At 47.2% G+C, this 24,528-nt stretch overlaps 1 protein-coding gene across 1 annotated transcript in view; it reads left to right on the forward strand.

The window, feature by feature from the left end:
* Positions 1-24,528, forward strand: part of adam19a (ADAM metallopeptidase domain 19a) — a 102,145-nt gene that overhangs the window by 64,386 nt on the left and 13,231 nt on the right. Inside the window, exons 5-15 of the mRNA XM_023831406.2 lie at positions 10,297-10,373; positions 16,531-16,714; positions 18,031-18,093; positions 20,675-20,746; positions 21,282-21,448; positions 21,739-21,823; positions 22,245-22,387; positions 22,581-22,758; positions 23,097-23,186; positions 23,659-23,854; positions 24,278-24,386. Of these exons, the coding sequence (XP_023687174.1) occupies positions 10,297-10,373; positions 16,531-16,714; positions 18,031-18,093; positions 20,675-20,746; positions 21,282-21,448; positions 21,739-21,823; positions 22,245-22,387; positions 22,581-22,758; positions 23,097-23,186; positions 23,659-23,854; positions 24,278-24,386 (1,364 nt within the window). The remainder of the gene's footprint in view (positions 1-10,296; positions 10,374-16,530; positions 16,715-18,030; positions 18,094-20,674; positions 20,747-21,281; positions 21,449-21,738; positions 21,824-22,244; positions 22,388-22,580; positions 22,759-23,096; positions 23,187-23,658; positions 23,855-24,277; positions 24,387-24,528) is intronic.

Raw genomic sequence — 24,528 nt, forward strand, 5'->3', positions numbered from 1 at the left:
ACAGAAGCTTAATAAGCACTTTTGGTTAAAGACAGAGGAGGTCAACTGAGGCTAATGCAGAAACATGAGCATAAGATCATAAGAAATTTATAAACAAGAGGCTGTACAGCCCATCAAGCTTGTTAGGGGAGAACCTATGAGGAACACTTTAGACTGAAGCAAGAAACATGAGGAACACTTTAGACTGAAGCAAGAAACATGAAAAACACTTTAGACTGAAGCAAGAAACATGAGGAACACTTTAGGCCGAGGACGGAACCATGATGAACACCTATGTGACGGGAGTTACATTGCTCATAGGACAGGACCCAGACCGTGATTCACACTTGCTATGAATTCCTGCTGTGTATACTGCACCATTTGTTCATTTGCCTTATTGTTTGTTATGGTGTCCTTATTCTCTTGAGTATATTCAGACAAGATGGCAACCATTTAAACGGAAGAGATAGTGTCAGCTTTGGCACAGGGAAGGAGCACCCTAACCATGTGCAGTAGGTGGGCCCAAAATCATTTACGAGCTCCCAGCCAATAGGTGGACAGCACGTCATTGGTGGGCACAGCTAACCGAAAAGTTAGCTTCGCTAATTAGCGAGTAGCAGAACCCTGCCCACCACTGCACCACTTCACAAATATGATGCAAGACAATATCTCAGGACACTCAGTTCAAGCCTGTACAAGGGATGTACTAGCAGATGATCTGATACACCCATGTTAATGAATGCAGGTACTGTACACACACAAAGTAATACACACATGCATGTGCATAAATGTCTATAGGTGCTCACTGTACACCTTTTGGAATCTCACTTTTTCAGCCAAGGACAACCCGAGAGATATACCGACCTTAAATTCAAGATAAATACCAAACAGAGGAGGCAATATGCCGGGTGCTAGGCGAAAGATTACGATGGGAGGTAGCGTCAAATGAAGTGAGCAGAGACGGCGGCACTCTGTCTCCACATAACTGAGGTGACTTTCAGGCGCGGGAAAAAAATGCAAGAGGGATAGGCGTTAAAATGGAAATCCATAACGTAAACTCCTAGGCTACCGTTGGTCATGGACAGGCATCATGGATTATGTTGTCCAATCAGAAACTCACCTTGTCAGTATCTAATTAAACACCCATGTGGGAGATTTTGTAAAAAACAAAATGTATCTGACCAAATGGTCGGGTAGATAACAGGACAGTAGCATTATTTTTGTGAAAAACCAGCAGGTTCCAGTGGAGTAGATAGCTGATTTGTAATTGCCAGGGCATTAGAGGAGGAAAATAGCCAGTAGGTTAAAGGGGTCGACTGTCGAACATGGTGAAATACCGGAATGCGATTTGTGACAACACCGAATTAAATTCCACCTATTTGTGTGGCATAAGTCATCTCCAGGATGACCTATTCGAGCTGCTCTGCACAGACTATTTTAAGAAATGTCCCTAAATACCATAAATAGTTAAATGCAGCAGCTACTTATCAGAGGCTTTCCTAAAAGTATTGCAACTGTCTCCAGGTTTCTGTAAAGTTTATATATTTCCAGATGACGAAGCAAGTCTTAGCTATTAGCAGAGTTCTGCTCTATAACTATTTCCTAACATTATTGGAATGTTGGCTGAAATATTGTGGAGAGGACAGGTGGGTTAAAATAAGCAGCACGGTGACTACCCCCCCCCCCCCCCCCCCCCAGGGAGAGAGTGGACAAAAACGTAAGGGGCAGATGACTCAGGAAAAACCGTAATCGCATGAGTTCAGGACCCCCTCATGAGTCCGAGCGTGGTTTTTAAATCCACTCCCCGGAGTCTAAGCGGTCAGATGTGATATTATATTCTTCGTACTCTGCGTTACCACCGTCCGACCAAATGAAGTAATTTCACGGTCTGATGGTCAGAGGGAGCACTTTGAGGAGTCAGGGAATGTCAGTTATCCGCCCATCTTGGACGAGTAACGGTCCCCCGGATATCGATGCTGGAAGATGAGCCGCCACAGAATGAAGAGCCGGAGGAAGGCCAGGATGTGTAATGAGAACGTAGAGTGACTGCCATTGCAAGGGCCTCTGTAAACCAAAGAGAGTAACTTCACTGTGTGACACTGTGCCAAAACAGGTTGGACCTGAGAATGATGGTCACAAGCCCCAAAAAAAATCACCTAGCATGCATGTCATATAACTGAGGGCAGTGTGTGGCTCAGCAGGCTAGGATTCTGTGTCTGTGATTGGAAGGTCGCCGTTGAAAATCTCTAGTCTATGGTACCACTGGAGATTTTGGGCCCAGTATAAGCATATCATATTGGCCCCCCAACCCACACAATCCAGTTATGTTCCACATTATTTAGAGCCTCTTGGAATCATCCTAACTACCCCCCCCCCCTTTATGGCTCCCCTGCCTGGAGCTGAAAAACTGATGCTGCCATTGGGCCCTTGAGCAGAGCACTTACCCCCCGATTGCACCAGGGGTGCCAGATAAATGGCGGACCCTGCGTTTCCATCCCAAGCTTCACTCTCAACTGCATGTGTGTGTCTCAAAGAAGACCAAGAAGGGATATGTGACAAGAAACATCCCAATGCACCCATACCTGGATAAATGTCCTTTAGACAAAAGACAGGACTATGGGAACATGGCTCAAATGATCTTTAAGCAGCTACGTACTTTATTTCCTTAGCGTTTGCCAAAGCTACAATACCCTGCATGCCCTCTACCCACAGCCTGCGGGCTTTACGGAATTGATCTCACCCCAATGTGAATTGCAACGTTTATCCACTGTTCATCAGAGCAACCGGTGGGATCAACGGCTTTCGTATAGGCACGGCTCAGAAAATCCTACAAGATGATCAGGATTAACATCTGAAAAAAAAGGATGCTGAAGTGTTAAAGTGCACATAGACCTTCCCTAAAGGGTGGGATGTAATTTGTCAAGTCAAGCCCATGTTGGAGCACTTCAAACAAGCTTCAGCGAGATACTTAGAGCAGTACGTGATTCTGCACGACATTCCCAACCAGATGGCTCTGATTACAGAGGATGCAATCAAGTCCAGAACAGCTGTAGAGATCCCTGTTTCTTGAACGGTGTTTTTTTCAAGTATTTGTTAGGATAAGCCAAGAGTTGTTGTAGCTATTCTCAAGAAGGACACTTAGGGTTCTGTGAAAATGTGGTTCGCATTTTAACCCATTATCACTTCAGCTAATCTTCACCTAACAGCGACTTTTATGAAAAGATGCACGGCCTCTCCTGTGTATTTTTATCTAGTCGTGTGCTTGGTTATTTATAGAAACTTGGTATAGTAGGTATCCCTCGAGGGTAAAGAGCGACACTCATGCTCCTGGAATATAAACCTGCAGCTCTGAGTAACTTTGTCATGACTCAGGCCACAGCCAGATAGCACGTGTGTGTTTGTTTGGCTGACGCTATGTGCAGGGCGATGACAGTGGAGGCTAGGAGAGGAACAATAGGAGACTAAAAACGTACGTGCAAGTGCCGATGTTAGTTACCGGTATAAACGCATAGCAAAGGCATGATGGGCTCCTGCTTTTCTGGGACCTTGCTTCAGTGTAGCTAACTTCGAGCCAACACTAAGATTGAAATTCCAACATGAAATTTAACACCAAGCTTTCTAACGTACCGATGTGCAGCCGTATATTATGGCAAAGGGAGGAGGCCCCAGATCTGTAAACCTTTGATGTGGCTGGACTAATCAGCCCCGTTCCTTAGAGCAGCTGTTGTGCAACATTTGAAAGACTTTGACCTATTACTTACGGCCAAGTATGGTGGGACTGTGTCCAGATTTCTACAAGTACAAAAACACAACTGTGAGAAAACAGATAATACACCGACTCAACGGAGACGTATAATTACCCATGGTGTCACGGCAGAGTGTAGGTACAGGCCGGATAAATAACAGCTTAGGGCGAAAGCTCAGGCTACTGTTAGCTAAAGGGTGTCATCAGGCTATCGTTGACCGCAAAGAGGTGGTTTGTAGTTCATGATCAACAGTGATGGTATTCCTTTGATGTCTATGAGCAATTTGTCCCACTGCTTGGGAAATAAGGATGAAAAACAGAATGGGAAGACAGCCGAGTTATGGAGAGCGAAGGCCATTAGATATCAAGCACTTGAGGAGCAGGTAGGGGAGGACGTATGGGGACGGTAGATGGTAGATGGGACCAGGGGTGGGGAGCGCAATAGATGGAAACCAGGATATTGAGCTCAATTCAGTATGATGGGGAACAATGTGGGATTGTGGGAGGTAGCATCGCTTAGCCTGGACCGGATCAGTGCTCGGACTACCAGATGAGATAAGAATTTTACTCATTTAGCAACACCCCAGCTAGCAGTATACCATTAGCAACACCCCAGCTAGCAGTATACCATTAGCAACACCCCAGCTAGCAGTATACCATTAGCAACACCGCAGCTAGCAGTATGCCATTAGCGACTCCGCAGCTAGCAGTATACCATTAGCAACACTGCAGCTAGCAGTATACCATTAGCAACACCCCAGCTAGCAGTATACCATTAGCAACACCGCAGCTAGCAGTATGCCATTAGCAACACCGCAGCTAGCAGTATACCATTAGCAACACCGCAGCTAGCAGTATGCCATTAGCAACACCGCAGCTAGCAGTATACCATTAGCAACACCGCAGCTAGCAGTATACCATACGCAACACCGCAGCTAGCAGTATGCCATTAGCAACACCGCAGCTAGCAGTATGCCATTAGCAACACCGCAGCTAGCAGTATGCCATTAACAACACCGCAGCTAGCAGTATACCATTAGCAACACCGCAGCTAGCAGTATACCATTAGCAACACCGCAGCTAGCAGTATACCATTAGCAACACCGCAGCTAGCAGTATACCATTAGCAACACCGCAGCTAGCAGTATACCATTAGCAACACCGCAGCTAGCAGTATACCATGTCCAAAGCAATGTTCCAGCGAGACAAGTAGCACATCACAAACATTTGTGCTGTTGGTTCAGGACAATGCATTTTGTTTACTTAGCTGCAGATTATCTGAATCAACAAGCAGGGTTAGACAATCCCCGCAGCAATTGAAGGTTTAGGGCCTTGCTCAAGGGCCCAGTGGTGAAATTATAGATGCTGGCATTTGAGCACAGGCAGAGCAAGGACAAAAGATCTAGAAACACACGTGTAGACATGGAAATATGTAGTACAGACAGTCACAAAGTTACAAACGAGTTCCCTTCCCTAAGTTTGTCTTTAAGTCAAATTTTAGGTAAGTTGGAAAAATAATAATACAGTACATAGTAACGTTAATAATTATTCAGTAATAATAGAAGTAACTATACACAGTACTGTTCTGTACCCCGAGCTGATGGACCACTGAAGCCACGCAATGTTTTCCGAAGGGTCACAAAGTATTTTGTGTGTTCATTATCATGAACCATTGTATTTATCCAGAAATTTTAATATAATAGGCTTTCTGGCAGTCCGTTCATAACTATGAGTTGTCCCTAAGTCTGATGTTCTTGACCCAGGAACTGCCTGTATAGAAGATGAATGAGACCACAAACACATGTGCGATATTTGTGTCGCGGTGCAAAGTATCAATTAGGTGCGAATGGCAGAACGATATATGTTTCTATCCATGAATCCTACCTCAGTCACAAAGAGGAGGTCGGACTTGGTGTGGGACCGAGAATAATCAGGGGCCTGATTAAGTGAATGTTAAGCATGGAGGAAGTGTGATGATTGCCTCTTCAGGTAACGATCACAGCTAGGTCATGTGACCTGGGCCATGACGTTATCAGTATTAAGGTGGAAGAGAAGTGCCTGAAAGAGGGAGTCAGTGAATGGCTGAGGAGGTGAACGATAGCAGCGAGAAGTGTGTGAACTGCCAGGAAGCCCGAAACATGGCCAGACGGGTTTGAGGCAAACAGCCAAACACACTGGCGTCCCCGAGGACGGGGGTGGATTTTTTACAGACTACAGTAAGGTCAGGCCAGGGAGGGTCTGGGAGACTGAGTGGGAATGTGTATGACATTCAGTCAGTTACCCACACAAAGGAAGGCTCCTTCTAAGGAGCAACTGGAATAAGATCGTGATCCATGAGGGTCCTGGGGTCTGTGGTCTTTCAAAGGACGTGCAGGGACAGCTTATAGGTTTTGGACAAGAGGAGAGATTAACTAAATAAGGAGGAGATAAAGGAACCGAGGTAAAAGATTAACACTTACACACTCTAATTGAGAAATAACGTTTCGCGCCAATACGGGTTCATTTAAACCCGTGTTTTCATTGCTTATTATTAATTTGCGCATTTACAAACGATCTGGGTCTTGGTTTCATTTTAAAATGCCATTACTTACATACATGCTATAACATTTTTTGGTCACCAGATGTCACCATCGCCCCCAGTATACAGATTGGGGTCCCCCTAGTGGTATTTTTAACACTTGAATAGCACTGCACATGCCCGAGTTGTTTTTTTTTTTTAAATGTTATGTGCGCTAGGTCTGCACTTTCGATCGAAGTTTGCAAAAAAAAAAAAAAAAAAAATTCGCTACCTTTTATCCACCCACAGTTCAAATACAAACGTTTGTTGCCTAAATGGGTCAGAACTAACCCATGTGTATTAATTTTTTAAATAATCCGTCGTGCATTTCTGAATGCGCTATGTCTCGGTTTCATTTTCAAGAGCCATTGCTAACATACCTGCAAAACCTTTTTGTGGTCACCAGATGGCAGCCTTACTCCACTACACAGATCAAGCCACTCAGTGGAGCCGTATTAGCAGTCGTAACACCTGATAAGAGCTGTTTATAACCTAAGTTTTATTTTTTTTCCTGAACAAAACTGATACACATGTGCAAATTAGACCGCTATTTATAATAAACACGGAGGAGATAAAAGTGCATGGTTCTGTAACATTTTATTTCATTGCAACAATCGCAGCCCCATTCACTCCAATGCAAATACGCGGCTTTGTTCAAAGTCCATCAAACCAGACTAAAGCTCATGTCTGCAAGCCCAAAATTGGATCACTTGTCCTAAACCGATCAAAGATTGCAAAAAATGGCAATTTAGAAATATGTGAGGGCAGTTTCCCATTGCAATCTGCAGCCCTTCTAGCCTACTTCTCGCGCAGTTATCACGCAATTATTTTACATGCCCTTTTCACTCGGTCCCTTACCCTTTTTCAAGCGCCCAGGTTAGAAAAAGCTGCGCGTTCCCCTGGAGGGTGCTTGAGAATTGTTGGAAGAGAAATATAAACGTGATTTTTGCGACTGACCTGGTTTTGCCGTTGTATCATTTGTCGCCGCACTGACGCACTTCAGCGCACGGACTACTGTTTGTCTCTCCCTCCTTTCCATTTTCAGCCAGGTGTTCGGAAGCTGTCTTTTATGTCTCCAAACAAACAACCGAAGGTTCACAAAATTGTTTGTATCCATGGAAGCACGTCTGGAGTGATTATCAACTGTCATTTGTAATCCCATTCGAGTGTCCTTTTATAGTAAACGAATGTTTCATGATTATACCTAACAAAACAAATGCAGTACTTTATCAGTATTTTTCAGTGCTGCGTGCTGCGAGGGGGAGGGGGAGAGGAGGAGGTGGAATCTTGGGATACAGAAAAACAAGGCTCCCCCGAAAGCCAATGTGTAATTTGAAACTTGACCAAGCCTTTGAAGCTGCCGCAGGGCGATTTGAAACCTGACCTGATAAACTCACAGGCGCCAGTGCTTGTGAAGAGTTAGCCCCCCCCCTCCCCCTCTCCCTCTCCCTCTCCCCCTCGCAGCTCGCAAAGGCACCATTTGGTCAAGTTTCAAATTACACATTGGCTTTCGGGGGAGCCTTGTTTTTTGTTTTGTTTGGTATAATCATGAAACATTCGTTTACTATAAAAGGACAGTCGAATGGGATTACAAATGACAGTTGATAATCACTCCAGACGTGCTTCCATGGATACAAACAATTTTGTGAACCTTCGGTTGTTTGTTTGGAGACATAAAAGACAGCTTCCGAACACCTGGCTGAAAATGGAAAGGAGGGAGAGACAAACAGTAGTCCGTGCGCTGAAGTGCGTCAGTGCGGCGACAAATGATACAACGGCAAAACCAGGTCAGTCGCAAAAATCACGTTTATATTTCTCTTCCAACAATTCTCAAGCACCCTCCAGGGGAACGCGCAGCTTTTTCTAACCTGGGCGCTTGAAAAAGGGTAAGGGACTGAGTGAAAAGGGCATGTAAAATAATTGCGTGATAACTGCGCGAGAAGTAGGCTAGAAGGGCTGCAGATTGCAATGGGAAACTGCCCTCACATATTTCTAAATTGCCATTTTTTGCAATCTTTGATCGGTTTAGGACAAGTGATCCAATTTTGGGCTTGCAGACATGAGCTTTAGTCTGGTTTGATGGACTTTGAACAAAGCCGCGTATTTGCATTGGAGTGAATGGGGCTGCGATTGTTGCAATGAAATAAAATGTTACAGAACCATGCACTTTTATCTCCTCCGTGTTTATTATAAATAGCGGTCTAATTTGCACATGTGTATCAGTTTTGTTCAGGAAAAAAAATAAAACTTAGGTTATAAACAGCTCTTATCAGGTGTTAGACTGCTAATACGGCTCCACTGAGTGGCTTGATCTGTGTAGTGGAGTAATGCTGCCATCTGGTGACCCCAATAAGGTTTTGCAGGTATGTTAGCAATGGCTCTTGAAAATGAAACCGAGACATAGCGCATTCAGAAATGCACGACGGATTGTTTTTAAATCATTGTAGGGGTCAGTTTAAACCCATCGGCGCAGTCTGTTGCTTTTTAAGCTGCAGCCATAGGGAACTACAAGGATTTCGATATGGGTTATTATTGTTCCCTTCGGCCACCTTTAGCAAAAGTCGCGAAGTTTCAGTCAAATCGGAAACACGTCATGCATAATGTAAATAGGCGCAGTTAGTTTACGGGTTGAAAATAACCCGGGATGATGTGAGTGTTAAGGATTTGAAAGAGACTCAGAAGTTTTGGTAAGAACCTTTCTGCCTCAGTAGCGGTGAAACTTCAATTAGCATACAATGAAGTACTTATATTAGATGGCAGAACAGCATAATTTTTTTTGATTGGATATAATAATGAATGAAATCCCTTTACGTGCCAGGGAGTATTGGCGACCGGAATGGACACCTTTTGAAGTTGAAAGTTTTTCTTAAGAGAGTAGCCCAATTACAACTTCTTGACAAACTTCTTTATGAGTCATTCGTTTTTTTCTCATTCATCTCTGTGCAAGATTGTTTTGTGCTGCCTGCAACTTAAAAAAGGCAAAAAGACATAAAAGTAGATGGATATATATTTTTGGTGACTGATTTGTTTGATTTGTGTAAACATTGTATCTGCCAGATGTAGGTATGGTCTCCTAATACTTACAAATGAAAAGAGAGCAACTTGGCTTTGTAAGAAGGAGAAACTCAGAAGCAACTGAAGTTTACAATAGAATAGTGATTCTTTATTTATTCCTGTGGGGAATCTTTTCACCTGTCCTGTCTTGCTCTCCATGAGACAGGTGAGAGCAAGTTTGGGGGTTGGATGGCGTCTAGTGCCCCCTGGAGAAATTGGGAGTAAGGGCCATGGTAGTGGTATGTGGCTCAGTGATTTAAGATACTGTGACCGTGAAAGGAAGGTTAGCAGTGTAAATCCCAAGGTCAGCAAAGTGATTTCACCATTGGGCCCGTAACCCCAATTGCTCTGACTGTCTGACCCTGACGTAAATCCCATGTCACTTTTCATCAGCTAAATAACTCGAATGTAATGAAAAAAAGTCTGAAAAACAGACAGCAGTGAAAATCCTTCATTGTTGTGTGAAGTACTGCTTCTCGCTGATTGGGATGCGGGATGGACTGAAGGCAGCAGGGAACAGGATTGAGCTCAGAAAAGCGGCTGCTTATTCACCTCAATAATGGTCCCAAAATCCTTCAGTATGACACCTCTGCAGCCACCAGGATATTCACATGCATCCAGCTCTTCACACAGCAGAGCGGCTTCTCCCACTGCTGTGACTGATGTACATTGTGTCGCTTTCAAAGTAAACATCCGTCTGCGTGTCACGCCCCAAATGATGAGTAATTCCAGTGTTACGCCCCGAATGAAGAGTGATTCCAGTGTCACGCCCCAAATGAAGAGTGATTCCAGTGTCACGCCCCAAATGATGAGTGATTCCAGTGTCACGCCCCAAATGATGAGTGATCCCAGTGTCACGCCTGATGCATAATGCAAGACTCTGTATTGACTCCACATCTCTTTCTTTCTATCCCTCTCTCTTTCTCTCTATCTTCTTCCTTCTTTCCCTCCCCTTCTCCAGGATCACTGCTACTATCACGGACTTGTCGTGGGACATGCAGACTCCTGGGTAGCGCTGAGCGTCTGTTCTGGAGTCAGGTACGTAGGGCCCCCTCGGGTGGGTTTTTCGTCGTGATTCCTGTCTAATCACAGGGAGCGTCTTTGGAATCTGCCGGAATACAGCCGAGCAGCAGAGCCCCTCACCTTCACAGATCCTAGGCATCCTTCCGACATACTGAAGAAAATAACTGGCAAAACAATAAAGGAAATCATCAAAAAACATGCCGATTTTTCAGCCAGGGCCAATTCTAGAATTTTCTAAGGTGGTGGGAGGTCATAAAAAGGGCCATAATTCAGATAGAGGGGCCAAAATTATTATTTGCCAATGATATGTTTGGAATTGTTGAGTGACAGAGGAGGGGGCACTACAAGGGCCAATCAGCTTTCAGCTAGCGCCCCTCCCTCTGTGAGCCCGCCCCTGTATACACCCCTGCTTTGATCGGATATAATAACGCCTACATATGGTCAATAATCAAACGTAACTGGGATAACTGCTCGGCCTTTGATCACTCTTCCGTTGGCCAGCCAATAAGCGAGGCCTTGTCGGCATCATTCAAGCTCCGACTTGAGCTCTGAAACTCCAGCCCCGATGACTAAAATGGAGAGCAGGCCAAGGGACCCCAAGCGTGCAACTGCGAGAGCAGATGTCCAATCGCAGCCCGGGCCAGTGAACAGCTGTCTGCCGAGCGGCAGGAGACGTGGATGCAAGTGGCCTAAGTTATTATCCTGCCGGACGAGTGAAATCATCAGCCGACAGCTGAACGCCAATCTGCAGAAAACAACTCCGCTTCACTCTTCAGGCTCAGTGTTTGGTCGTTGCGGTGTTTCAGAGCCGCCCCGGTATTTTACTGCGGGATCTATCTAATCAAAGCCCCCGCTGGGCCGTTGTGCATTTTCGGCAACATGGGTGGTGTTTTAACGCGAGATGGCAGCTCTGATTGTGCTGTCTGTCACCCAGTGCTCCTCACAGATCAGCAAATGTTTGGTATACTGCGGATCACGGGGTGCCGTGACGGGAGGGAGGCTGAGGGAGCGCAATTTCGGAGAATTAGATCTAGAAAAGCGCGCAGCATGAATCGAAATTACTAGTAATACCTTTGCTTAAAGGATTGAGGACTCCAGAGTGCAAGTCTAAGCAGGATGGACAAACTAGCCTGTCGGCGAGTTCCTATAACTTTATTTAAGGTAGCTAGCTGTGTACGGTGAGCCTTTGCAGAATGCGTATAGAATGTCTTCCATAATGAGTTGGATATTGAAGTGTAATTCTTGTAGATGTAACCTGACAACCATGTAGAAATTTTTATGGAAAGTGTTTTTTTTTGTTTAAATAAAAAAGCCTAATATTTTTACACATTTGAGGAAAATGGAAGATTTATTAAATTCAAACATCCTCGAAAACGAAGCAGCGTGATGCGAATTACAAGTTCCCTCCAAGCAACAATTTTTTTTTTTACAACTTTATGTCAACGGCTTTATGGAAATGTAAAAATTTATGGGTGAAAATGTCGACGTTCCCCATCACTCGAGCTTGCCGGAACATCACAAACTCAATCCCTCTTTATTAAAAGCTCTCCGAACGGCCAGCTCAGCGAATCTCAGCACGTAACGTTTTTACGATTCCTCTCAGAGGGGCTTCTACTTAATAACGGTCGGATGTGCGCATATTTCTTTGTGTTTGGCCGCTGGCTTGTGCCGACCAGCACTTACAAACCGAAAATGGCCAGTTTCTTTTCACTGAATCGGTGTTGTGCGAGTAACAGTTTCCTACTGACGTGATACTGTACATAAGGTCAGGCGGAAAGGAGAGAAATACAATAGCGGTGAGATAGCAGGAGCGGAATTAATCTGAGGAGCCTATGATATAAACTGATATGCTGGTATGAAGAGAACAATAGAGCATCTAGATCTGACATTTTCGGTCAGGGTGGCAAAGAAGCGCTTTAATCTCATGCCAGACAGGGAACGGCTGATTAATGTAAATTGAGGCTATAGTCTGGCCTCTTAACTATTGATCTTCAACAAATGGGGAACTGTTTATTGGTCAAAGAATGTTGCCAGCCAAGGGCGATATTGCGGGAGTATCATGTGTATTTATGGGGGTGGGGGGTATGGGATGTTTTGGAGCCTACCAATGCTGAAATCAAACCTATGCTCTTGCAGAACACTCTGTGAGCAATACGGGTGAACATGTTACTTTTTGTGGTGCGCATTACATTCGGCCAGTTAGAATTATAATCCTTAAATTGGTTCTATCAGGTCTCTCCTTTACATTTATTCATTAAAAATGACATATGTTTTGAGAAAGCAGCGTCAGACAGTCCCTAGGAATTAAGGGTACAACAATGAAGTCACTTTGATGGGCAAGGGACTTGAACCAATGACTTTGTGGTCACAGATATAGCATCCTAACCCACTCAGCCACACACTTTGTACCACGTGTCTCCTTGGTTCTTGGCCTGGTATCTAAACAGGAGGTGCTGTTTCCATGCAGTGCCAGTGGTGTATTGGATCGCATCTCTGTCACCTCCAGTGCCGCACCATTTATCGTCAGTGAAGTCTTCCATGTTACAGCTGAAATCATTGTTGGGGCTTATAATCCCCCTTATATTTCTGCCATATCTCAGCCCATTGTGATACTGCGGAGGCACTTACACACAGGAACTGAGCACGTCAGCACTCAAATCTAGGTCTTCATCCCGTAGCTATCTCTAGCTGGAAAATAGCACTGCCCCTCTGCTTTGTTGTGTGAAAGATTCTCTATTGTCTGCGCAATATTGTCTGTGCAGTATTGTCTGCGCAGTATTGTCTGTGCAATTCTCAGGAAGTGCAGTGCTGTTTAAAAAATAAATAACGTTTTAATATTGTTCATTGGTTATGGATAATTTCCGCCGATGAGCGGTCAGTCCTGATGCCGATTGTGCAGCAGCTACAGGAGGTGGTGCTAGCAGGCATGGAGAGCAGTAGCAAGGTCGTCCTGCAGCGCTCGCCAGTGCCTCTCCACACCTGGCAGGCCGGTGCAGGCCGGCCAGCCTCCGCAAGCTGCCCATCTGACTCGTGGCTGCTTTTCACGTCATGGAACTTCTGCTCCCTGTGTTTTTTCATTAAGAAAAAAAGTCATTTCAAAGGTCACAGGCTCTCCTGATTGAGCGGCAGGATGGGGGGGGGGGAGGGTGGAGAGGTGACAGATGGACATCCCCAGAAAGTGAAGGGGAGAAGATGCTGGAATTTATATTATAGGGAGATAAGCCCTGAATGTCGGGGAGGGAAGCAGCCGTGATAGAGGGGAGAGTGTGGAGGGTGTGGGGAAGATGATTAGTGAAGCATGCAGGAGTGGGAAAGGGAGGTAGAGAGCATTGGCTGCAGGGGAGAATGAGCTGACTGCTGTCTTCCCTGCATGATGGAGGGTCGGAAGAAGTATGTCAGACACTTTCATCCTGGCCATCAATAAGAATGGGCCGCTATGTGCCTCTAGGGGTTAGATCTCCTGGCCTGTGATCGAAAGGACACTAGTTCAAATCCCAGGGTTGGATAATTAGTAATGTCACCTTTGGGCCCTTGAGCAAGAGCCTTAACCCTAACCCCTCCAGGGACTGGCTGACCTTGCTCTCTCAATTGTACGTCGCTTTGGATAAATGCACCTAGTAAGTAAGTGAAGAGTGCTGACAGGGGTGGTATGGACCGGCTGTGCTGACCCTCAAACAAAGGGATGTGATGTGGATCGATGCCCCAAGGCGTTAGATGGGACAGCGAGCTGAGCATGGGGCCCTAGACTCCGGGCCCTTTAAGGCAGGAACTGGCTGATGTGATTTTCTCATTCACCTCCCTGGGATCAGAACCCTTCAACTCCGGCCAAATTCCTTCCCATCTCCAAATCGGCCCTTATCTGCTCCTCCAGAAGGAGCCATGGCTTTCTGCTCTCTTAAACTCCGCCGGACTCCTGGGGGGCTGTCTCAGCGGGGGGGCAGCCTTTCTTATTCACTCAGGAGGGATTAATTGACTGTTTTGATTCCCCATTACATCAATGTCATTCCAATCAATGCCAAGGAAAAGAAAAATTACATTTACATTTTTCAAGGCATCCACTTCTCTGGCATTGAGGTAATTGGTCCTTGGCAGAAACAAAGGGATTGTTCCTCCCCGAGAACTCGGCATGACTTGCGGCGTGACGCACAAAGGCGCCGTAAGTGCCACCGGGCTATTCTGCCTCCATCAGGAGGACGAGTGCGTGACGATGGCGGCTTTCGGAGCGGCGGCTTTCGGAGCGGCGGCTTTCGGAGCGGCTCAGTCTCGCGCGGAGGTCACTGTTTCCCTCCTTTCAGTGTCACACTTCCATTCCATCACACCATCGTCTGTATTGAAATGGGGGCATTTGGTGCGATTAAAACAAAATAATCCATGACAGGTATCCTTTATGTAGAAGAAAATGGAATAATGCTTTATTTGTACAAACACATTGGAATGCATACCCCAACAGGCTCTCCTTCCAGACACACACACAGGTATGTGTATATATACAGGGACTGACATAATTGGTACGCAAGTAGGCATTCACCTTTAAAAGTGCATCAGTGTAACAGTGCAAATACGTACGTATTTTATGTACATATGCGCCGATATGACAAGGAATTTTTATAAGTTTGGGGTCTGGGGGTACGGTCAGGGTATGGTCAGTCAGTTATTCAATGTCCCTGGAGGGGAGGGTTATGAGCCTTGCTGACCAAACAGAAACAACTGAATATTTACCAATGATGGGACTCAAGCCAGCAACCTTCTGATCCAAGGCACCAAATGCCTGTGATTATTGCATTTATCTGACTCTCATATTCAAAGGGTTAGGATTTGCATGTTTTTTTTTTAATCCATGACCTTTGAAAATAGAATGCACGAATTTGCCAGTTTGTTTCCGCCATTCCTATAACAATCATTCTCTGCACTTCTTGTTCTGAAGTCCTCAATGCCCCTTGCCCTCATGATGCTAAAGCGACACTCGGAATCTGGTAATTGAATAAACATGGCCTTCAGCAGTCCGGAAAATTCTGGAGCGATTACAGGGGGAAGGGGAAGCTCCATTCGCCATACTTGATGTAAACTAACCTAAGCACAGAAGCTGAAGACGTCGCTGGATTGTAAGCATGTAAGCCAATGAAATTTAGCCGATGAAAGCGGTCTGTGGTTCAGCTGGTTTGGCCGCCGTGTCTCTAACGGAAGGTCACTGGTTCAAAACTCAACATCAGCAGAGTGATGTTGCCCCCGGACCCTAGTGTGTGGCCCCTCGCCACCCACTGAGTGCTTTCTAAATTGTACGTTGTCTTAGATAAAAGCGTCTACTAAATAAATTAAATGTAAATATGAGTGGAAAAGGATTAAAGAGGAGAATGTCCCGCTTTTCAACCCGGAAAGCGAAAGGAGTGACTGGCGGTGTATATCCTGCGGGGCCCCGTGTCTGTGCTCGGCGCGGGGCCATGCGGTGTGTGTGATTACAGAGTTCACTCCCACAATTAAAGCTCAGTTAAGGCAAAGAATAACCATCGGCGGCCAATTAGCAGCAGCAGAAGTGGAGCGGGGAGCCGGAGCCGGTTATAATTCTTCACCGTGAGGGGTGTGGGCTGTAGTGTTAACTTCCCTAATGACATGGCAAGGGCCAGCTGAGCTTTCCTGTCATCCAGGCCACTTGATCCTGACCGGTTTGGCCTCGTTACTTGGTGTGATACGCGCCAACCAATCACGGCCTGATTATAAACGATTGGTTCCAACACCCACCCCCCTGCCTTCTCTGGCTTGGTCTAGCCCACTCGCTTCTGGCATGCCTTGGTCCACACCATGCCAACCACTCCTGACCTCCTTAGTTTCGGTCCAAGTCGGCCACTGGTGGATTTTCTTTATTGCGGCCCCAGTCTGCATTAATGACCTGGTACTAAGGCTCAGGTACGGAATGCCAGTATCCAGGGAGAGACTGTGACCTCTTAGGACCTCCTAGGAGTTATGATACAAGCAGGTCTCCTACCTACACTTGTGAAAATACTGACAGACTTTTATGATTATCAAGCTACCGTAGGAGTAGAGAGATAAGAAGGTGCTTTTAAAAGAAGTAATTATGGAGCTGGAGACAGTACATGATAAAATGTCACTTTGCTGGACAGTCTTATCCCTTGCCTTGTAATTGTGTCCATTTACCATTGCACTCTCTGTGTTGCAGGGGACTGATTGTTTTGAACATGAATGACAGCTACTACCTTGAACCAATCAGAGGGCTGGACTCTCGTCATCACGTGATCTATCACACGAAGCATCTGGAAATGCAGGGCGGCTCCTGTGGACACGGGCAGCAGACTGGACATTCGGGGCTCTTTCCCAGCTTCCTTAAACCTTTGCATCAAAGGGTGAGCGTAGATTCAGCACAGTCGCTACCTGCATACTAAACAGCACAGCTAACTGTCCTGAAAGCTATCATTTAAGATAGCTGGGCTCTCACCTCAAAGGTCAATTTTTTCTAATAACTATTTTGTCTTCCTAAATATCTAAATGTAGATTGTAGGTTTTCATCATTCAAATTAATATTAGTAGATTAAATAGGTTTATAAATAATCTTTATATATATTTCAGGCAAATTCTAGTTAACTCAGTGATTGAATTTTAATGTAATGTTCTATGGAGCGGAGAATTTGGAATTTTTTTTGGTGAAATGCATACATAAAATATATGATTGTAGGCTGTTAGGAATTTCCGGAGTATCTTGTACATTTGGACGGGAGGATAAGACCTCAGATTCCGCTGTGGCTGTTGCTCATTCCCAGTCTCGGTCGGAAAGAGGACGTGGCCTACTTGCTCGCTTTCAAATTGCACGTTGGATTAATAGTGATTTTTTTTTAGCACACACTAACCACGCAGCATGTGTGGCACTGACTGCGGGGGCGGCCGGTCGCTTCACTGGGGCGCGGGCGGGGGGGGGGGGGGTCTGTCATTAAAGGGTGTCCAATGTAAAGAGCCTCTTGTTAGCCATGTGGGCTTAACTGGTGTTGAAGGCTTCACCAGGAATGATCAGGCATTAAGCACCCTTACCAACCCCCACCCCAAACAGCAGGTTGTTAACTCTCAGCTACCTCAATGAAAAGCTTTCCCAGCCCTGTAAACAAACACCCGGAGGGTGGGGGCCGGTAACGGCGAAGCCGGGGGGCCGGGGTGCTCACACTGCATTCCTTTCATCAGTTTGGCCTGGCTGCGGTCGATAACGCTTCATTTAGCGTGCCGTCCTTCACAGGAGGACAGATCTCGGCTCAGGTCACGAGGCAGCGGTACGATCAGCCAGAACGCAGTGCGAGTAATGAAAACACAAAATGGCCTTTATGGCATTACAAGGATTCTGAAATGGATACAGACAAAAGGGCCGTGAGAGCGGAACGTCACCATGCTGACAGAACATGGTGACTTAAATAAAATCATAATAATGTCATGCGTATGGCTATGTGCGTGCCCTTATATGTACCTACTGGAACCTTTTCCCAGATACTTTTGGTTCCTAGGTCAGCCGCATAAATAATACCTGTGATAGGACGAGCAGGTATATAAGATGGATGATGGATGGATGGATGGATATAAATGAGACCCCTCATGTGCCAAGTTGAATGGTGGCGGCCATCTTGTTTTCTAGCCATTTTCAACACCCTTTCTTACTTCCTCCTTATCTCTCTCTCTGCAGGTGAGACGAAACGTCTGGGGCACGAAGTATATGGAACTTTACATTGTGGCAGACAACATGCTGGTAAGCGAGCTTTGGCCACCTGTGGGCAGCGACGAGGTTTACCACCGTTCGGCCGCGTGTGGGGCATGGGGGGCCCTGTTGGCCACTCACGGTCTCTACACTAGGGAAACAACAAACCTATGTTCCATTAATGGGGTCTTTTAATGAAGCCATTTATTGAGAGCTTTATTCTAGGGTCCAGTGGCAGAACCACTCCTGAGATTTCCACCAATGGCTCTTTGGTTAAAAGACACATCCCTAGCTGCCAGACAGGCCCGCCTGCCCACTCCATCTCACGGGATTTATCCACTGCCGGCAAAAGTCCTCGAGAGGACAACTCAGAGATTAGCTGGCGATATTTAGCTCTCCTGGTTCACAGACACTCCAGATAATTCCCAGAGGCCTGCTTAAGCCCACCGGAGGATGTTTCAACACGCAGCCAGTGAATCACGCTGCAGGAAACAGACCCACATGGGATGCCTTCAACTTCCTGTTTTGCCACCTCGCGCTCGACTTCCGTCCAGCCGCCGCCGCGGCCTTCTCGGTCGTAACAGGAAACATTTAATCGCGGGAATTATTGGCCTGTATCTGTGAATCCTTCATTTTCGCATGTAGTAAAATTTCCAAACACTACTTTTCAGCTCATTTGTAGCAGGGTTTATTTATTATCTGCATTTTGGGGTTTTCTGGGCATTTCTTGGCACTGATAGTGCTGGATTTGTAGCAGCAATATTGCTGTGAGTCATTTAATGTTTATAATTTAATACAGTGGAAGTCGCTTTGTGTTGTTATATTCATTTTACTTTATATATTTCATAGCTGAATTGTCAGTTTATTTCCCAGGATTGCAGCCTCTCAGGTTTCACTTCCCATTTATGGGATTAGGGGAGCGCTAGGTAGTCATAGGTTCGATACCCGCCCCCGGCTGCGTGCGTGTGCAGTCTGTGTGTCGAACCAGGTGCTCGTCATAGGTTCGAGACCCGCCCCCGGCTGCGTGCGTGTGCAGTCTGTGTGTCGAACCAGGTGCTCGTCATAGGTTCGAGACCCGCCCCCGGCTGCGTGCGTGTGCAGTCTGTGTGTCGAACCAGGTGCTCGTCATAGGTTCGAGACCCGCCCCCGGCTGCGTGCGTGTGCAGTCTGTGTGTCGAACCAGGTGCTCGTCATAGGTTCGAGACCCGCCCCGGCTGCGTGCGTGTGCAGTCTGTGTGTCGAACCAGGTGCTCGTCATAGGTTCGAGACCCGCCCCGGCTGCGTGCGTGTGCAGTCTGTGTGTTATTCCCGTGTTCACCCGGGTATACCGCCGGTCATCTGCTTTCCTCAGTCAGGCACTTACAAGCTGCTCCAATCATCTGGTGACTCTGCATTGCCTTTAATGTGCTAATCGGTCTGTGTGTTTCACTTTGTGTACATGTGTGGCTTTGCATGTAGATTTGACTGCGTATAATTGTGTGTGTGTGTGTGTCCGTGCTGTGTGTGTGTCCGTGCTGTGTGTGTGTGTCCGTGCTGTGTGTGTGTCCGTGCTGTGTGTGTGTGTGTCCGTGCTATGTGTGTGTGTGTGTCCGTGCTATGTGTGTGTGTGTGTCCGTGCTGTGTGTGTGTGTCCGTGCTGTGTGTGTGTCCGTCCGTGCTGTGTGTGTGTCCGTGCTATGTGTGTGTCCATGCTATGTGTGTGTGTGTGTCCGTGCTGTGTGTGTCCGTGCTGTGTGTGTGTGTGTGTGTGTGTGTGTGTCCGTGTGCCTCGCCTGGCCCCCCACTCACAGAACATCGCCTTGTACTCTCTCTGGAACAGGCTTCGAATCGCCACAAGCCTAATTGGATAAGTGACCACTGATAATGGACGGGCGAAGCCTTCATTAAGAGAGCCAGACCTTCCCCCCAGTGCTTTTCTCCATTCTCTGTGGCGGGTCCAATCACAGGCATTGTTTAAAAGAGAGCACATTTTCCCTGCTGCCTCCTGGAGATTTGGCCAGCAAAGCGCAGAGCATTGATTTCCTTACCGTTTCACGTCACCATGTGCTAGAAAAACAGACAGAGGTTTCTGAATGCACAAACTGAACCCTCTAAGTACAAACTGTGCTTCATGACAGTAATGTGCATCTTTACGGAGAACCAGAAAATAACCACATTACCCTAAACACTTTTAATAAACCCAATACATCTGAGAGTTTATGACTATAAACAAACTGTCCTCCTCTGCTGAGGGCTGTTTCAAACCCACGACAGTGCTCATTTTGGGCTTAAATCCCAAACCAAATTAAGTCCTTGAACAACTTGGCAATCAGGAAAACCAACGGTGTTTGGAGGACTTTTAACAATAAAAATAAAAATAATGGTTCTGAGGATAGGATGCTTGTTGTAAGAATCGCTAAAGGGTGATTTTACCTCCTTAGGTGCCGAAGAGCTTTGTATTTATGTATTTAAAAAAATAACTAAATAATTGCAACCTTAAGGTGCAGTGTTTTCTGGAAGTCAGCTAAGAAGATATCTGCATTAGTTCTCCTCCCCCAAATTCTTTTTTTTTGCTCATAGCAATATTCAGGAAATGTTTACTTCCTTCCTTAATATAACGATTATGACTTCATTTTCTCATTGTGTACTTTAGTACAAAAGACAAAACCGGGACCTGGGCAAGACCAAACAGCGGATCATGGAGATTGCCAACTATGTTGATAAGGTACCCCCGACACCCCCTGCCTCATGGTATCTTCCAAAGCCTGTTAGTTGCTCTCATAAATTTAATGACATTTTTCCTTAATACGGGAAACTTTTCATTCAAATGTACCGTTATTTATGAGAGTAGTTTATTAAAATGAAGCTTCTGTTTGCATGTTTATTGAGAAATTGTTCACATTTCTCATCATTACAATGATTCATATGTTATAATTCATTCATATCATATTAATATGCTAAATATTTACTGTAGAGAGGTAAATCAGGGTATAACAGAGACATTTACCTGACTGTCATAATTACATATTCTTTACACACTGAGAGCTTAGTCCAACTCTACAGGGTCATATAAAATACCACCCCCCCCCCCCGCCCCCCCTAGAGCAGGAGCATTTTTACTTTCAAACCACGGTGTCTGTGTTTGCAGCAAGCAGTCGATTTTCTAAGGGGAGCGGAGGACCCCAAAGTCACTTTTTACTTTTTAGGTAGGTCTCCAGAAATAACAAGGTCATATAAATTCCATCCCCCCCCCCCCCCAGTTCTACAGGGCCCTTAACATCCGGGTGCCCCTCATCGGCCTGGAGGTGTGGACAGACCGGGACCAGTGCATCGTCAGCGAGGAGCCCAACGCCACACTCTGGTCCTTCCTACAGTGGCGGCAGAAGCTTAAGTCCCGCAAGAAGCATGACAACGCACAGCTGCTGACGTGAGACCCCCCCCTCGCAGGTCGACTGGCTGCCTCACATCACAGGACCACTTTAGGGGGAGGGGGGCAGAGAAGGAGGGAAATGGGGGCTCTCCATTGGACCGACTATACAACATCACATCAGCTTTACGGCGTTTATGATAAACGCCAAGTGGCCTGGCGATGTTCACCGGGATCGCTAATGGAGTTAGCGACCAAATAAAAAATCCCTCTCTGTGTCCCCCCCCCCCAAACCATAACCCCCGAGACCTCCCCAATAAAGATGCCCCCGGTTGTTTTCTGCCTCGTAGGGGAGTCATCTTCAAAGGCACCACCATCGGAATGGCGCCCCTGGAAGGAATGTGCAGCCATGAGAACTCCGGAGGAATCAACGTGGTACGTTCGCCTTGGGTGGCCCGGGGGGGGGGGGGTGGTTACACGGATCGATATGGGTGCCTCGGCCTTGCTTGATTAGCTTATGGCCTCTGCTAGTGCTGTGGCATTGATGGGCGGGTTCTGCCAGTGGCTCCGGCCTCCGTGGCCCGTCTCTCGGCTCGCAGGGAGAGATGATGATTGATCGAGCATCAATGGCTCTGCTGTGAAAAATGAAAGAGTGGGAGTTCAGGCTGCTGCCCACCCCCCCCCCCCCCCCCATGAGCTTAGTAGTGGTACAATACTGTGTTCAATAATAGTTTGATGATTATTAATCATGGATTATTAATATTACGGCTTGCGGGCCTTTCTGGTTGATTCTGCAGCTGGGCTTAAACATATTGGGCTGTGAAATGTAACGGAACCTTGTCCACTTCTCCTCCAGGACCACTCCGAGCTGCCCATTGGCGCAGCAGCCACCATGGCCCACGAAATCGGCCACAACTTCGGCATGAGCCACGACAACGAGGGCTGCTGCGTGGAGGCCACTCCAGAGCAGGGGGGCTGCGTAATGGCCGCTGCCACCGGGTGAGCATGCAATGCATCTGAGCCAAGATGCCGTCTGCCTCTGAGAGCCAAAATGGTGTTTGCCACTTAGAGCCAAAATGGCACCCACTGGAGAGTTTCTTTTTTTCACTGTGTATTGAACCTGGCTGAGATGACAGAAAAGCTTTACTGACACAAGTCCCTGACCCCCCTATGTCTGCGGCCCTCCCCCCAGGCACCCGTTCCCCAGGGTCTTCAGTCGCTGCAGCAAGAGAGACCTGGAAAACTACTTCCAGAAAGGTGGGGGCATGTGCCTGTACAACATGCCCAACATGAAGGACTTGGTGGGGGGCCGGCGGTGTGGGAACGGCTTCGTCGAGGAGGGAGAGGAGTGCGACTGCGGAGAGCAGGAGGTGAGGGGCCGCGCGGTCACAAGTGTCACCCGGGTGCGAGCCGCTCACCATGCTCGTCATGCCCGCCAGTACCGTGCGGGTTCACTCCGAGCTTTAATTGCCGGTTCTCATCTCTCGACTTCCACATCAGGTTGAAACATCCGTGCTTCCGAAAAGCTCCATGGCAACCATGCCTGTTGTTTCAGTTCCCGCCCGCCGCCCTGTTGGGTTCATGCTCCAGCGTTGGGGTGGGGGCAGGGGGGCTTGGTGGTGATCCGTTAATGGAGCTGTGGGAGTGCGAGGGGTGCATACAGCACTCTAATGGAAGGCGACGCGGGGGTGATTGTGTTTGCCCACAGGAGTGCACCAACCCCTGCTGCCATGCCACCAACTGCACGCTGAAGGAGGACGCGCAGTGTGCTCACGGGGTCTGCTGCGAGGACTGCAAGGTATAACCCCCCCCCCATCCAGGCCACACCCACCACAGCCACGCCCATTGTGACCCCACCCACCAGGGCCACCTACCTCACAGCATAGTCAGACCATTGTGCATCTTACTGTCACTGAGTGAGATTTTATCCACTAATCCAATAATATGCAAGTAGTATTACGCTGTTTGCTGCGCACTGCAGAGTTCTTTACCCAGATTATTACAGAAAACATGCAGTTCAATTTTCAACCATTTTCCGGTGCTTCTTCTATGCATGGAAGCACAGGGCATGAGGAAGGGACACCATGGATGGCCCAGTCTGTCTCTAGGCACAGACACACCCAAACACCACATGCTACAACCGTTAAAGTGTGTGGCTCCACTGTGCCACCTTTAGTAATAATGGACTGAAGTCAGTTAATCATTATGTGGTGCCATATTTTTTTATAGTGTTTCATTAAGACTTTATTTCGCCCTCGGTCTGCACACAGCTGAAACAGGCAGGGACCATGTGCCGCGGCCCGGCCGGGTCATGTGACCTGCCTGAGTACTGTACGGGGGCGTCTCCCTACTGCCCCTCCAATGTCTACCTGCTGGACGGCTCCACCTGCCAAGGAGGCCACGCCTACTGCTACAACGGCATGTGCCTGACACACGAGCAGCAGTGCCTTCAGCTCTGGGGATACGGTAAGCCCCTCCCACCAGGCGGGGGCACTGCGGGGTGCGGGAGGAACCAGCAGACACGGGTCTCGCATGTGTACATCGAAGCCGAAACGCGGACACGAACATACGTGCACCGGCATTCTCAGTCACGTGCCCTGACACGCACGGACACGAACAAAGACGCACATCATAACATACACACGTGGAATCACTCGTTAAGAAGCATCAGGATCCTTCCTGGCTTCCCCATGTCACGTCTCACATGAGTCGTCTATTCATTTCATATTCTGTCTTTTTTCTGTTTTGTAATGTCGTTATGAATGTCCGTACACCTCCCTCGGCATTTTTTAATCTGCCCTCAGTGGGTCTGGTAATGAAGTAATGCATCACATCACAACCGCCCCAGCGCTCAGACCTCGCTGATGCGGCCATTCTCTCCTGGCGCAGGTGCCCGCCCTGCCCATGACGCCTGCTTCCAGGACGTGAACGCCGCAGGGAATGCCTTCGGAAACTGCGGCAAGGATGGGCAGGGCAACTACGTGAAATGTGAGAAGAGGTAAAGGAGGGGCAGGGCAACTACGTGAAATGTAGGAAGAGGTAAAGGAGGGGCAGGGCAACTACGTGAAATGTAGGAAGAGGTAAAGGAGGGGCAGGGCAACTACATGAAATGTAGGAAGAGGTAAAGGAGGGGCAGGGCA

Source organism: Paramormyrops kingsleyae, chromosome 12 (genome assembly GCF_048594095.1).
Source record: "Paramormyrops kingsleyae isolate MSU_618 chromosome 12, PKINGS_0.4, whole genome shotgun sequence".
In the NCBI taxonomy this organism is placed as follows: Eukaryota; Metazoa; Chordata; class Actinopteri; order Osteoglossiformes; family Mormyridae; genus Paramormyrops; species Paramormyrops kingsleyae.